Raw genomic sequence first — 12,901 nt, 5'->3', positions numbered from 1 at the left:
CTCTAGCAAACAAGGGTCAGCAATGGTGCTTACAAATTTTCTCATCACCCTCCAAAATACTTATGCCATGTACTTTCCCCCAAATGTGACTTCATTAATTCAGCCAGTGACCAAGGTATCCTCAGATCAATGAGTAGATATAAAAACTTGATTGGAACAGCATGTTAGCAGCAGTGAACAGAGGCATGGCTGCGGAAGGTTTCCAAAACAAGCTGAGCATGAAGGATGCCATATGCTGTTGCCAACGCCTAGAACACGGTGACTAAAGACACGGCTGTCAATGCCCAGCACACCCTCTGGCCTGCAACTATGTTCAGTGATGATGATAAACAAGGTGGTGACTTGGAAGGAATCCCTATGTCAAGTGAGAAAAAAAATGATGTCTGACCTCCTTGTATATGCAAAAAATATACCTTCAGAGTCTGTCAGTAAGCTGGAAGAAGTGGATGTTGAAGTTTTTCACATCGATAATGGGTCTCCAGTTGCTGATCAACCCATGGGGAAATAGCTGAATGGTTCTGAATCAAAGGTGATCATAATAGTGACATTAACATTGCAGAAAAAGTGCCTACCGATGACATGGTGAAAATACGTGACGGGCTTCTTGAAGGACTAGAGCAGTGTGTATTCAAAACAGAACAAGAAATCATGTCAGTTTATAAAATCAAAGAGAGGTTTCTCAGACAAAAACATTGTTCATGAGGTAGATGACTCTGGAAGAAATATTTTAAAAAGCCACCTAGGGGAATGCCTCATCTCTACAGGATCCACTTCGTAGCCTCTCAACTGCTTCTCATGTTTCTTCTCACCGAAAAAAATAGTGTCCAGTAATCTTTACTCCAACAGCACCACCGGTGGGGACAGGAAACCTCCCGTGGCTGTTGCTGGTTGTAGCTGTTGTCTAACAGCTGGTGCAGGTAACATTTATTTTATTTTATTTTTTGAGATGGAGTTTGGCTCTGTCGCTCAGGCTGGAGTGCAGTGGCATGATCTCAGCTTACTGCAACCTCTGCCTTCTGGGTTCAAGTGATTCTCCTGCCTCAGCCTCCCGAGTAGCTGGGACAGCTATTGCCACCATGTCTGCCACCACACCTGGCTAATTTTTGTATTTTTGGTAGAGACGGGGTTTCACTGTATTGGCCAGGCTGGGCTCGAACTCCTGACTTCAAGTGATCCGCCCGCCTAGGCCACCCAAAGTGTTGGGATTACGGGCGTGAGCCACCACACCCAGTCTTGAGATTTAAATTCACCAGTATATATATATAATTAGCAAATAAATACCACAATGAAAAAAGTATATACAACTCTGGCTGGGCGCGGTGGCTGTAATTCCCGCTCTTTGGGAGGCTGAGGCAGGCGGATCACCTGAGGTCAGGAGTTCGAGACCAGCCTGGCCAACATGGCAAAACCCTGTATCTACTAAAAATACAAAAATTAGTTGGGTGTGGTGGCCAGCGCCTGTAATCCCAGCTACTCGGGAGGCTGAGGCAGGAGAATCACTTGAACCTGGGAGGTGGAGGTTCTAGGGAGCCAAGATCACGCCATTGGACTCCAGCATCGGCAATGGAGCAAGACTCCATCTCAAAAAAAAAAAGTATACACAACTCAAGGTATTTAAACCTGAACCACTTTATAGATATTATAAATTAGAAAACCACCTACAATGCAACCAACAGCCACCAATACCAGGATGAAGGTCTGAAAGGAAGCACAGTAGGTTCTTGCGACCTACCATGTCATTAATTGTATTACTTGCTCCTGAGACAGGAAGACTCATATAAGGTAATACGATACAAAATGTAGCTGATCGCACAAATGATGAAATAAAATCCTCCAATAGACAAATACTGCTTTGCTTGACAGTTTATTAAATACACTACATTTGTACCTTATTCTGTAGTTTTTTAAATTGTTCACACATGAACTGAGTAAAAACGTACTTTATAGAAAACCAAGTGCAAAACTAAAATGAAAGAATGCACATATTGCACACATATTAAACTGCTGAAATGTTAGAACTTAATCTGTACAAGTACCTAATGAAGAAGGTTATGAAATATTAGGTGGTTCGAGTTTCTCAAATCTGGCACCAGACCATGACTTTGAAAGTGTTAATGTTGAAGTGTTGATGCAAAAATGTCTATTAACAAAACTGCTTAACAGTGTTTGAGAAACAGGACAAAAAAATTGTTTTTCTTTCACAGACACTTATCTAAATCAATTCTCTACAGACTCTCTCCTATTCAGAATCACTTGTGTGGACTGATGAGGCAAAAAATAAATTCCTTTTAAAAAACAAAACTGGAGCCTATTTACAAAACATGCAAAGGGAGAATTTTAAGCAGGTGTTACTGCAGAACTGCTCAAACGTGAATACAGCTGAGTGACAGAATATACCTTCACTTCTACAAATACAGGTCCTTCCTCCAGACTTTCTGGAAGAAATACATTTCCAGGGAGTGGACTATAAAATGGCATACAACGCAGAGACAGAAACAAAGAAGTTTGCAAATCTTTTATATTTCCAGTTGTTGAGACAATATTTTTGAGAGCTGATGTTACCTCTAGCGGCGAAACCACAGCCAGCTATTAAGCAGCCAGAAAGCTACAGTAATTGAATACATGACCATTTCTCTTTTAGCACGTTCTTTGTTCTCCTCTTCCAGAAGTTGTAGACGTCTATTTAGTTTGATTATCTAAGTGAAAAACAAACACACAAAAAATACAATATAGAGGCTTTTATGAATAGAGCAATCAGATTCTTATAAAGTAGTATAATAATTTGTCAACAAAAGTATTATTACAAACATGGAAAGTTGCATCTGGAGCAAAATAAACACAACTACATATAGAAAAACATGTCATTCATGACAGCTCAAATTCACTTAAACATCCTTTCCCTTTCCCTTCTTCAGACTTCTGAGTTAGGAAGGGTATATTTCCTTCCTAACTTGATTACAAAGTGAGGTGAGGAAGCTGTTACCTACTGTTATTCTGGCAGAAAAGACTCAGTATGCATTTTGGCAGGCTTACCACAGCACAAAGAATACGGGATTCCTTTCCCTTCCTATGTCTCTCCTAGGAACTTCTTGTCACTCAACCTCAGTTGTTCATCTTTAACCCGGCATAACTGCCTTCTCTGTCCACCTCTGAATTACTGACACAATCCAATGAAATAACCTACTGTAGTGGGCCTTGGGATATGGCATCCAAACCCTTCAGGCCTGAAGGCTGATTCCCCAGCTGCTGGAAATGCTGCTGGCTGACAGTACAGTACCACCCTTGCTGTTAGCCCTTACTGTGAAAAGCCCGGGGCTGAATAACCAACCGCCTGCTTAAGCTCATGTTCTCCTACTGATCTTCACCTAAAAACATCTTATTTAATTCAATTTCCCTCTACATCTATTTGGCATAGACACAATGAGAAAACCAACTATGCCTTCTTCACATGTGTGTATGTCTGTGTGATACTCGAGGCTGTGGGAGTATTAAAAAATACACATGTGCAACTGCAGTTCTAAGAAATGATTTATTACAGAATATAAGAAATACATATGCAGAGATGCTGTGCAAGCTGCAAGGAGCAGTTTCCAAAATGGAGTTATTAAACACAGTAACAAAGGTTCCAAAGTGATTGTTCCACATTTCAAAAGCCAAACAAGCAACTTATGGCTGTAATGGTTTGCTAAAGACTCTTTGTTATCGGCCAAAATTACATTCATCTATCTTGGTAATACTGTTTTACGGTGACCACAACATGTAAATGGTAGTTTAATATATCTTTAATCAAAACGAGAAAATCAATTATGGCTTACTAGCTTGACAGATAAAATAGTTCAATTCATGGGTCCCACAGGAGAGAAAATGATAAAATGTTGAGAACTATCACTTAAAAACACTGTATGAATTTAACTGAGAAATCTATCTTATTTGGTACACTAAATACCTGTCGTCTTAGTGAAGCTGCATCTACAACAGTCAGGTCATCTGACGTTCCTTCAATTGTTGTATCTATATTTGAAATGCCATACCTGCAGATAAGAGACAGAAAGACAAATGAATATTAAAGTAGAACTCAGAGTAACTGGCACGCCACGTCATGCTTTGCGTAATGCTCAAAGTAGTATTCAGAAAACTGGTACTAATAACATGAATTACTAAAATATTTTACCACCTGAATTTGTACTAATAAAGGAAAGGAAAAAGCTTAAAATGACAACTGTCTACAATATTGAATAGGGGCACTAAAAATTGGAGAATGAGAAAAAAATCCTGACTAAAGATGCAAATAGAAAATTCTCAAGCCAGAAGGATTGGCGATGCTAAAAAGGGTCCCTGACTGAAAAGGTCTGAGAGCTGCCACTTAGGATAGAACAAAATATGATTCTTACATAAACTTATGTCCATATGTAAGCCCACAGGCACAGACTCACTGGCAGGGAACACAAAGTAGACTAACTCTAACTAAAAAAAGAAAGACTCATCACCTCTTCTCATTGTCTCTTGTCTTACCATTTGTATTCTTTACTTCTTTTTTTTTTTTTTTGAGACAGAGTTTCACTTTTGTTGCCCAGGCTGGAGTGCAATGGCGCAATCTTGGCTCATTGCAACCTCCACCTCCGGGGTTCAAGTGATTCTCCTGCCTCAGTTTCCCAAGTAGCTGGGATTACAGGCACCCACCACCATGCCCGGCTAATTTTTGTACTTTTAGTAGAGACGGGGTTTCACCATTTTGGCCAGGCTGGTCTCAAACTCACGACCTCAGGTGATCCACCCGTCTCAGCCTCCCAAAGTGCTGGGATTACAGGTCTGAGCAACCACGCCCAGCCTATTCTTTACTTCTTATTTCTAATTACTTAGGCTCTACTGTATTCTCCCGCAGAAACAATTATGAAATCTCCTGAATACATCTTGCCACTACATTTAGCTCCAGAATTGGCCCAATAATGAATAAGAGGCTGTGTACAAAATAATACTGAAAAACCCCTAAGACAAAATCCAGAGAAAGCATAATAAAAAAGTACTTTTTGTTCCAATGCAGTTACTTCTAAAGGGGAACTACTTTTTAGGTGAATGACACTAAACTTCTGAAAAACAAAGACAAATGCCATTCCTCTCCTTTGCCTGGATTTCCACATTTTAAAATTTAATTAATAGCTTCATTAAGCTACAACTTATATAACCACACAATTCACCTCCCATATATTTTATATCCTAACTGGTTATTTCAGCAAAATGGCACAGTACATTTTCTAAATGAGCAGAACATAAACAAGCTGAATTAAAAGTTACTCCTGTGTAGTACACAGAATTAGCACATGGATCATCTACTCTAACATCTAGCTCAGCAAGTCCCCATACAAAAAGTACATACCCACAACAAAGGGATATGAAGCGGAATTACACGTTTCGTCCAGACATGTTCAAGACAAGTCTATCCAGAAAATCCTTTTGTTTTAAATATTGTTAAAAGTAATAATTTAATAAAGTATGCAAAAAACCTTAAACAATAGATGGCGTGTACTGACCCTAGATAATCTACAACCATCTCCAAATGTTCCTTCTATGGCTAAATTGTCTTGCTTTCTCATTAACTGTCCCCTTGTTTCCTGAGAACACAGTAAACAACTTGGGGCACTGAGGGTCATTTTACCAGTTAGAGAAGTAAACTTCTAAGTTAGTAGATGCTGGAACTATGGGTTTACAAATGATTAGTGGAAAAAATAAAGGTTGAAGGTTCCCTTTTCCTTCACTTCATCCTCAAAACAAAACTCTTCTCTTTCTCTGAGGCCACATAACAGATGACTAATTAGAAAAAAAAAAATCCAACAGAAGCAATTGTTAAAGGGATCTGAACTGAACATAGAGAATGAAATACAAATGAAAGCGATTACTCACAATTTATATCCTGAATTAACTAAGGTTTAGATATCTGAAAAGGAAATCTCCATTTGCAAAGAAATATAAGGATATGACCAAAGATTTTACCTATATAATTCAATTGAAAACAAAAATATGTTACTTTACATTGTGTTTTAAACAAAAACCTGCATTTATTAGAACTAAAAAACTCTAACGCTAAGTTAGACCACTGGCTGAAAGATAAAAGGATCACAAACTTAGAGAAGAATATAAGGGAAAACAACAATGAACTAAGACTGTAAAAAGAACAAGTCAGCAGAGTGGTGAGGGATTACCACAGTCACGCTTTCCAACTCCTCCAACATGAATTCAGTTTTAATGAGCTGCTAATGTTTCCCTTTTCTCTTGCTTCGATGAATGCACCAGCTTCTTCTAAGCACAGAAATGATGCTGCCAGTTTTAAATCTACGGCTACAGATAATACATTTCTGCTTGAATAAAACCAACTGAAAAAGTTATACAGTAATAGTGTCTGTGGATACCAACGAGTTTGTTTTTCCAGACTATGGGAAAACTAAATGGGGATTTTGGCACTTGAGAATTGTATGTGTTTGTATGTGCCATTCTGCCAGCCCCTGTGCATATCAGGAAGAAAGGAACACTCAGCCTACACATGTCTGAAAGTGTGAAAGGGGCAAAAATAAGAGAGAAGGCCTTAAATCAACAGATGATAAAAATGCTTAAAACTCAATTTCCTTTCTAAATACGTGCCTTCCCGAACTGTGGAGCTGTTAATACTGATGCCTCCCAGTTTAAGATGATGCCTTACAAACAAAGAGGTTTGTTCACACACCGGAAGTGACATTCCAGATAATTAACAACTTAAAAGGAAATGCTGGGCACAATTCAGGCAACCATTAAAATGATGTACATAAGATGAGATTTAAGACGTTTTTTCTGTTTTAGCATGTCAATTATTACAAACCACCTATAAACTGTTAACACTACACTTAAATAAAATAGCTGTTCACATCATAACATAATTATTAAACATTTTCCCTCATACTAACTGGCCAAATGTCATGACTGATTATTCACTGTTCTTAGAGAGAAGCCAGATGTACCCATCGAGGAAAGGTGTAGAAAGAAGTTCAGCTACAAACACAGGTGTGGCTACGACATGCATCACGCCCTGCAACACACAAATTCCGCCAACCATTTACCCTGGTAATTACAAAGTCGCAAAATTTACCTGATGTTCTCATGATGAGGATTAGAAGTGGCGGCAGCAGACCCACCACGCAACACAGGTCTAAGGCAGGTTTTTGCGGGAGAAGGCACAAGACAGAATCAGGAAACAGAGAAGTAATAAAATAAAAGCAAAAACAAGACAGATAAATGTCAAATAGGATTATATTGTATATTTCAATACAATATAATATCTCTCAATCACTTGAAAAAATCCTTGTCTCATGTGTCCTCCATTTTATCATTTTCATAAACTCAACATTACTATCGATCAAAGAAACAAAGGGAATCTATATTTACATGACAAAATAGCACCAACATATAAAATAATTTTCTTGGTGCTTTACATTATGAAATTTAAGACAGAAGACAACTCTGTTTAAAAAGTGTAATTCCTTTCTTCTAGTTGGAAAAAAAAAATCACTAGCACCTTTAAAAGCATATCAGGACCTGGTTAGCTGCACCGGTATGACCATGGTTGCTCATCTGATATCAACAGCTCCATCTCAAAAACTGTATTCATAAATTTCAAGAAACTCCATTTCCCACTGTTCCTTCCCTCCCACCTTATTAATTCTGAGTAGTGCCTGATGTCTCACTGCGGCTGCGTGTCAAACTCTCAGCTCTCCAGAGTGAAAATGCAAGCCTCCACTCTGAAGCTGAGAAGATCAGGAGACGTGCTGGAGCACATTACAGGAAGTGCAATCCACAATCTGAGTCTGATCTTGAGACAACCAGGAGTGGCATACAGGGCCGCTGGGAATGAAGACTAAGGTGCACTGGGAAACCTGGTGGGCATTTCCACCCATTCTCAGTATACGCTTTGGCGCTAGAGGAGTTAGCTTTCTACCTTGATGAGCAGTAAGCTTTCCAGTGAGTTTTATATTTTAAAATCACAAAACAAAAGCTTCTACCTGTTCACTGGTCAATTCCCCCTAAAACAGTCAGCAATATTTACTAAGCAGAGAAAGGAGACTGGAGTATTGGATCCATATAAAGATTCGAAGAATTATTAAATCCTATTTTGGATATCTAATTCTCTAAGTAACCGATCTGGTTTTGCTTGAATTTAAGTATCAAGACAACACTGAATTATATAATGGTAAATGTTTAATACCAAATGCACTAATTTTTTCTGTAAGTTGGCACAGCTGTGGAATTTTGACTACAATACAAATCATTATTTTCTGATAATTCAATTTATGTAAGAAAATTCTAATGTTTAACTTCTATATGTCTTAAAGGTACTACCAGTGCTTAAATAAATTTCGGGAGCCTAGATGACAAGGGATTCAAAGAATTTTTGGGGTGTTTCCCCACATGTTTGACTTTTATTTTACTGGCTAAAAAACATGGAGAAATCACATATGCTTGAGACAGGTCTTTTAACTCATCTCATCCTAGTACCATATTTACTCTGTGGTATTAGGAAACCTGTTATTTAACTACAATCTTAAATTATACTAACATGAAAATGGTTAATTAGATGAAGCCACCGCTGTGTGCTTCTTAAAGCTTTTTAAACTGCACACAGCATGTTCAAATGGATCTGTCATATTCAACATATTCCACCACAGAGATCTCCCTTTTATAATGCAGAGCCAGAAAATAATACAGTTACCTTTCACAACGTATTTCATTTTGTCTTCTCACACTGGCAATTGACACATATAATATAAAAGTACATTAGACAGGTATTTGGCAAAATTAGAAACTTCATTCAAGTACCATTTTCTATGATAAGTATGATTTAATACATAAAATCTCTTCAACAGTATGTTTTGTAGAGTGGTAAAAGGGAAAGAAATCCAAGGCTACCACCAAGCTCCACCATTAACTTGTGTACTGATGTTTTTTGAGTAAATATGCTCTGACGTAACAGAATATGTGTTTCTTTGCTATAAAAATGTAATCTGCTACAGAAAATAGACAGTTTAATTGGGAATCAGGAATTATACTTTTTTTTTAAAAAGAGAAAAATTATAAAGAACAAACATTGTATCCACTGCAACTCTGGATTTCCAGGTCTTCCAAGCTGTATATTTATAGGGATACTTGCCAAAAATATAAATTATTCACACATTGATTTCTTATTCTATTCACTCAAAGCTGGTACAGTCTGTTAAGGAAAAACTGTATAAAAATAATCAAGCCCCTCCTAAAAATAAGAGCTAAGCGTGACTCATCTATCAATATTTAAATAATGTTCTTACACAGGAACTAAGTTTCTTTTTTAAGATGTTAATATTTTACATTGTAAAATGAGGTACATAGCTCTAACAGATGTAGGGAGAGACGGACATTTTCTAACCAGGTAAGGACCAAATCATAACAGTATTTTAATTTCTGCTGCACCTGAGCAAATAACACACCTGGTGTTTTGGTAAATTTTCAATATATCGGTTTTCCAGATGCGTAACACTGACCTGTGTAAATAGTTTTCTAACATGTACCTAGGATTTAAATTGGTTTTCATGTTGAGCTTGGTTTAGATCATCTACATGCTTGTAAGAAAAAAATATATAGTACATAAACCTTTTGACAGCGTCCTTTAAAATGTAAACTGAAAATAGTTCTTAAGTCAAGGAATTGTGAATCTGCATTATTTCACAGTGATAAAGCAAGCAGAAAGCGTTTTTCTTTTTCCGCCAAATAGTTCTAGCTTCAATTAACCATACCTAATGTGATGGCATATGACGAAAGATAAAGTATTGCATTAGCATAATAGCCAAGAGTAATAAAATAGAAAGGAAAAAATGATGTACAGAGCAAGGAACACAGAAGCACTTAAAATTTTATAAGCAGTATTATTTTATAATCATGCAAGTAGAACATTATCCAAATTTCACATTCCTATTTCTTATATCTGAAAAGTCATGCCGGATACTTCTCACAGAGGAAATAAAAACTGATTTGGCACTTAAAATTCTGACAAAATCTTGCTCAACACTGAGATCCTAAGTGAATACAACTTAAAAAAATCCTTTCAATACTGAAAGCATCAATTAGACTGATAAGAATCTAACCCTCCAGGCTCCAAGGTAACAACTAATGCTACAGACCTAGGAGCAAAGCATTATTAATATAACTCCTTCATGAACTTTTAAAAACTTACTGAAATGAATGAGAAAAGAGAACTCCTTCCCAGAAAAGGGATTTTAGAGTTATCAATTCATCACAATGTAAAAAAGTGAAATAAAATTTCACTTAAAGTCCAAAATATTTTTCAATATTAAAAAAACACAAAGTTTATACTAATACGATTTTTGATTTTATACATTTGACTCTGAGGCACAATGCTTTTCCATTATGGAGGAAAAAATCCATTCTTTTTATAAGTTCCACATGACTGCAATGAACTGTGTATATGCTGATCGTGGGGGTTGAGACGAAACTTTTTTTTTTTTCTTTTTTTACTTTTTGGGACATATAATTTTAATGTATTGTGACCTTGCCATCTAGCTATTATTACTTTTTATACAAGATTTGGAAATATCTCTCTCATTCAGATATTTTAAATGTAATAGCATTTGATATGACATATTCGCACCTAATAATCTGGTTTCCACTAAGGACTTACTGTAATTAAAAAGTTAAACAAGTTAGTTGATGGACAATAAATCTGTTTTAAGGAGGGAAGAGAAAACAGACCCTTGTAAATATTAGTTCTTAAGTGCCAGCTACTTTATATTTAATATTGTTTGAAAGATCTCCTACCACACTAAATAAAGAATTGGAGGCCATTATCCCATTATAATTAAAGGTGGGGGAGGGGAGAAGATCCTCACAAGAATTCAGAAAGCTAGATATTATTATCCTTCCTCTCTAGTTTTCAACAGACGAGAAAAATGAGGCCAAAAGAAGCTAAGCAATTTGTTCAAGGCCATTATGCAGCTATGTACTGGGGTGGATCCGGGTTAATTCTGACTGACTCCCTGAATCCATGCTTTTTGTTCTGAACCTTGCTGCTTCTTATAGCTTCCCAACAGTCCAAGAATGTCTTTGAAGCTTCAAAAAGCACAAAAGGGAGTCTAAACCCTTGGGGAAAAACAAACAAAACACATCTATACATATAAATGTGTATATATAATTCCCCTCCCCACACCCTCATGCCATGAGCTTTCTTTTTAAGCTCTTTTCAGTGCAGCTTTCAGTCCTTGGGCCCAAATGCATAGCACTAGGTCAACTCTGGGAAGGCCCTGAAAGGCCCTGGATTCAACAAGGGTAAGTAGCATGGACAAGTGCTTGTGAAGTATGGTGACATACCCAGGGCCTGTGTGAGGACTACAAGCACTCAACAAGAAAAAGTTTGTTCAGTGCAAGCCAGAAGTTATATTCGTTCCTAAGGTAAGAAACACGATTTATTAGAAGGGCCAGCTTAATTTATTGTGAAATCTTCAAAATGCAAAAAGTAACAAGTAAATAATCATGAAAATTCAAACCCTGACTACCAGAAGCCACTAGATAAATGTTCAGAGTCGAAATGAAATTGACTCTATCTTTCCCACAGTATGCCAAAAAAGCTCCCTGAATTTCCTTTAGAACATTATGTAGTAATAAAGCGAGGACAAAAAGTACTTGAAATATCGGCAAAAAAATTATTTCTATGAATAAGTCTAAGTTTACTATTGATGATTTTACTTGGAGATGTTCAAAAGCGAGATAAATTATCAACACTGAAAAATATCAGTATTATCAAAAAGATGGTAGCACCTGGAATTTTCAAAACAAGCCTAGAAATCCATAGCTGGGAGGAAAGGAAAAAAGTGTCCTGGCAGCTGCACTGACATCACCTCCTCAGATTTGCTTTATTAATCCAATCATATAAGTAGCATAAATGATTACACCAAGATTAATTAAAGAGGACTAGTAAGCTTCAGTGCAACACTCAATCCAACGGGACCCCTTGGCATATCCCCAAGTGGAAACAAGTACTTAGAACAGGCTAGAAAAGCCTTTGAAAAAAATCACTACGCTTTCTATGTATACTCTCCCTGACAGAAGGAAAGGTAATGTAATCTTGCGAAATGTGAATTTTGGACAATAATTTCAAATTAAAAGAAAGTAAAGCAAGCTGTTTCAAATCATTGCATCTTAGAAAGAGGCTAGAAGGTAAAAACAGAAAAGAAAGACACCACAGTCCACTAAACAAGAGGCCAAAAACTATGCAACAAAGCTGGCAAGAGTCACGGATGGCCAATCACCTGCGATTTTCATCCAGCACATCCAAGATCTGCTGGTATGCCCTACGGGTAGAAGACTGGATAAGCGACAAAATGCCACGAGCAGAGGAAAGATTAGCTCCATCTTCAGGTAACATATGGGGAGGACAGACCCGAGCCTGTTGTGGCGATGGTGTCACACTGTTTACACAAGCACAGCAAATGAAGAGAAAAACACTCAAGTCAGATTTTTATAAAACTCTGCTGAGCAGTCTTTATCTTAATTTTCTTAGTGTTCTTGCCCCGCTTTCCCACCCTTCACTCTCCCCCACAAGAAAACAGTCAAAGAATAAACATTTTGAATTGTTTTCAAAAACTAGCTATAAGGGAGCAATTATAACTTTGTAACCCTAAACATCAAAATAAATAAACTGAATATGAAAGAACTGTAGAGAGGGAAGATAACTACAGCAATGAATGTGTTCAACTCCTCCCATTGGAGAAGCAGCATTCTTTACTTTGTGTTTATATTCCAATTCAATAAACCAAACTTCTAAGAAACAACACTGCTGTCAACTTATGGATGATTAGAAGAGTAGGACAGGGAATTCTCACATACAGATGTCAAA

General features: G+C 37.2%; 1 protein-coding gene across 24 annotated transcripts in view; it reads right to left on the bottom strand.

The window, feature by feature from the left end:
• Positions 1–1,848: 1,848 nt before the first annotated feature.
• MFF (mitochondrial fission factor) overlaps positions 1,849–12,901 on the bottom strand; it is a 32,772-nt gene continuing 21,719 nt past the window's right edge. For 8 of the 24 annotated variants that reach the window (XM_009183200.4, XM_009183204.4, XM_009183208.4 and 5 more), the window contains 5 exons: positions 12,315–12,473; positions 8,732–8,764; positions 7,115–7,174; positions 3,947–4,031; positions 1,849–2,696 (listed from right to left, as the gene is read on the bottom strand). In XM_009183200.4, the coding sequence (XP_009181464.1) occupies positions 2,565–2,696; positions 3,947–4,031; positions 7,115–7,174; positions 8,732–8,764; positions 12,315–12,473 (469 nt within the window). In that variant the 3' untranslated portion in view covers positions 1,849–2,564. The remainder of the gene's footprint in view (positions 2,697–3,946; positions 4,032–7,114; positions 7,175–8,731; positions 8,765–12,314; positions 12,474–12,901) is intronic. The other 16 variants (XM_009183215.4, XM_021924432.2, XM_009183218.2 and 13 more) reach the window with 4 other exon arrangements.

This window comes from Papio anubis, chromosome 10 (assembly GCF_008728515.1).
Source record: "Papio anubis isolate 15944 chromosome 10, Panubis1.0, whole genome shotgun sequence".
In the NCBI taxonomy this organism is placed as follows: domain Eukaryota; kingdom Metazoa; phylum Chordata; class Mammalia; order Primates; family Cercopithecidae; genus Papio; species Papio anubis.
Note: the sequence above shows the minus strand (reverse complement) of the source record. Positions and strands in the feature narration are given on the sequence as shown.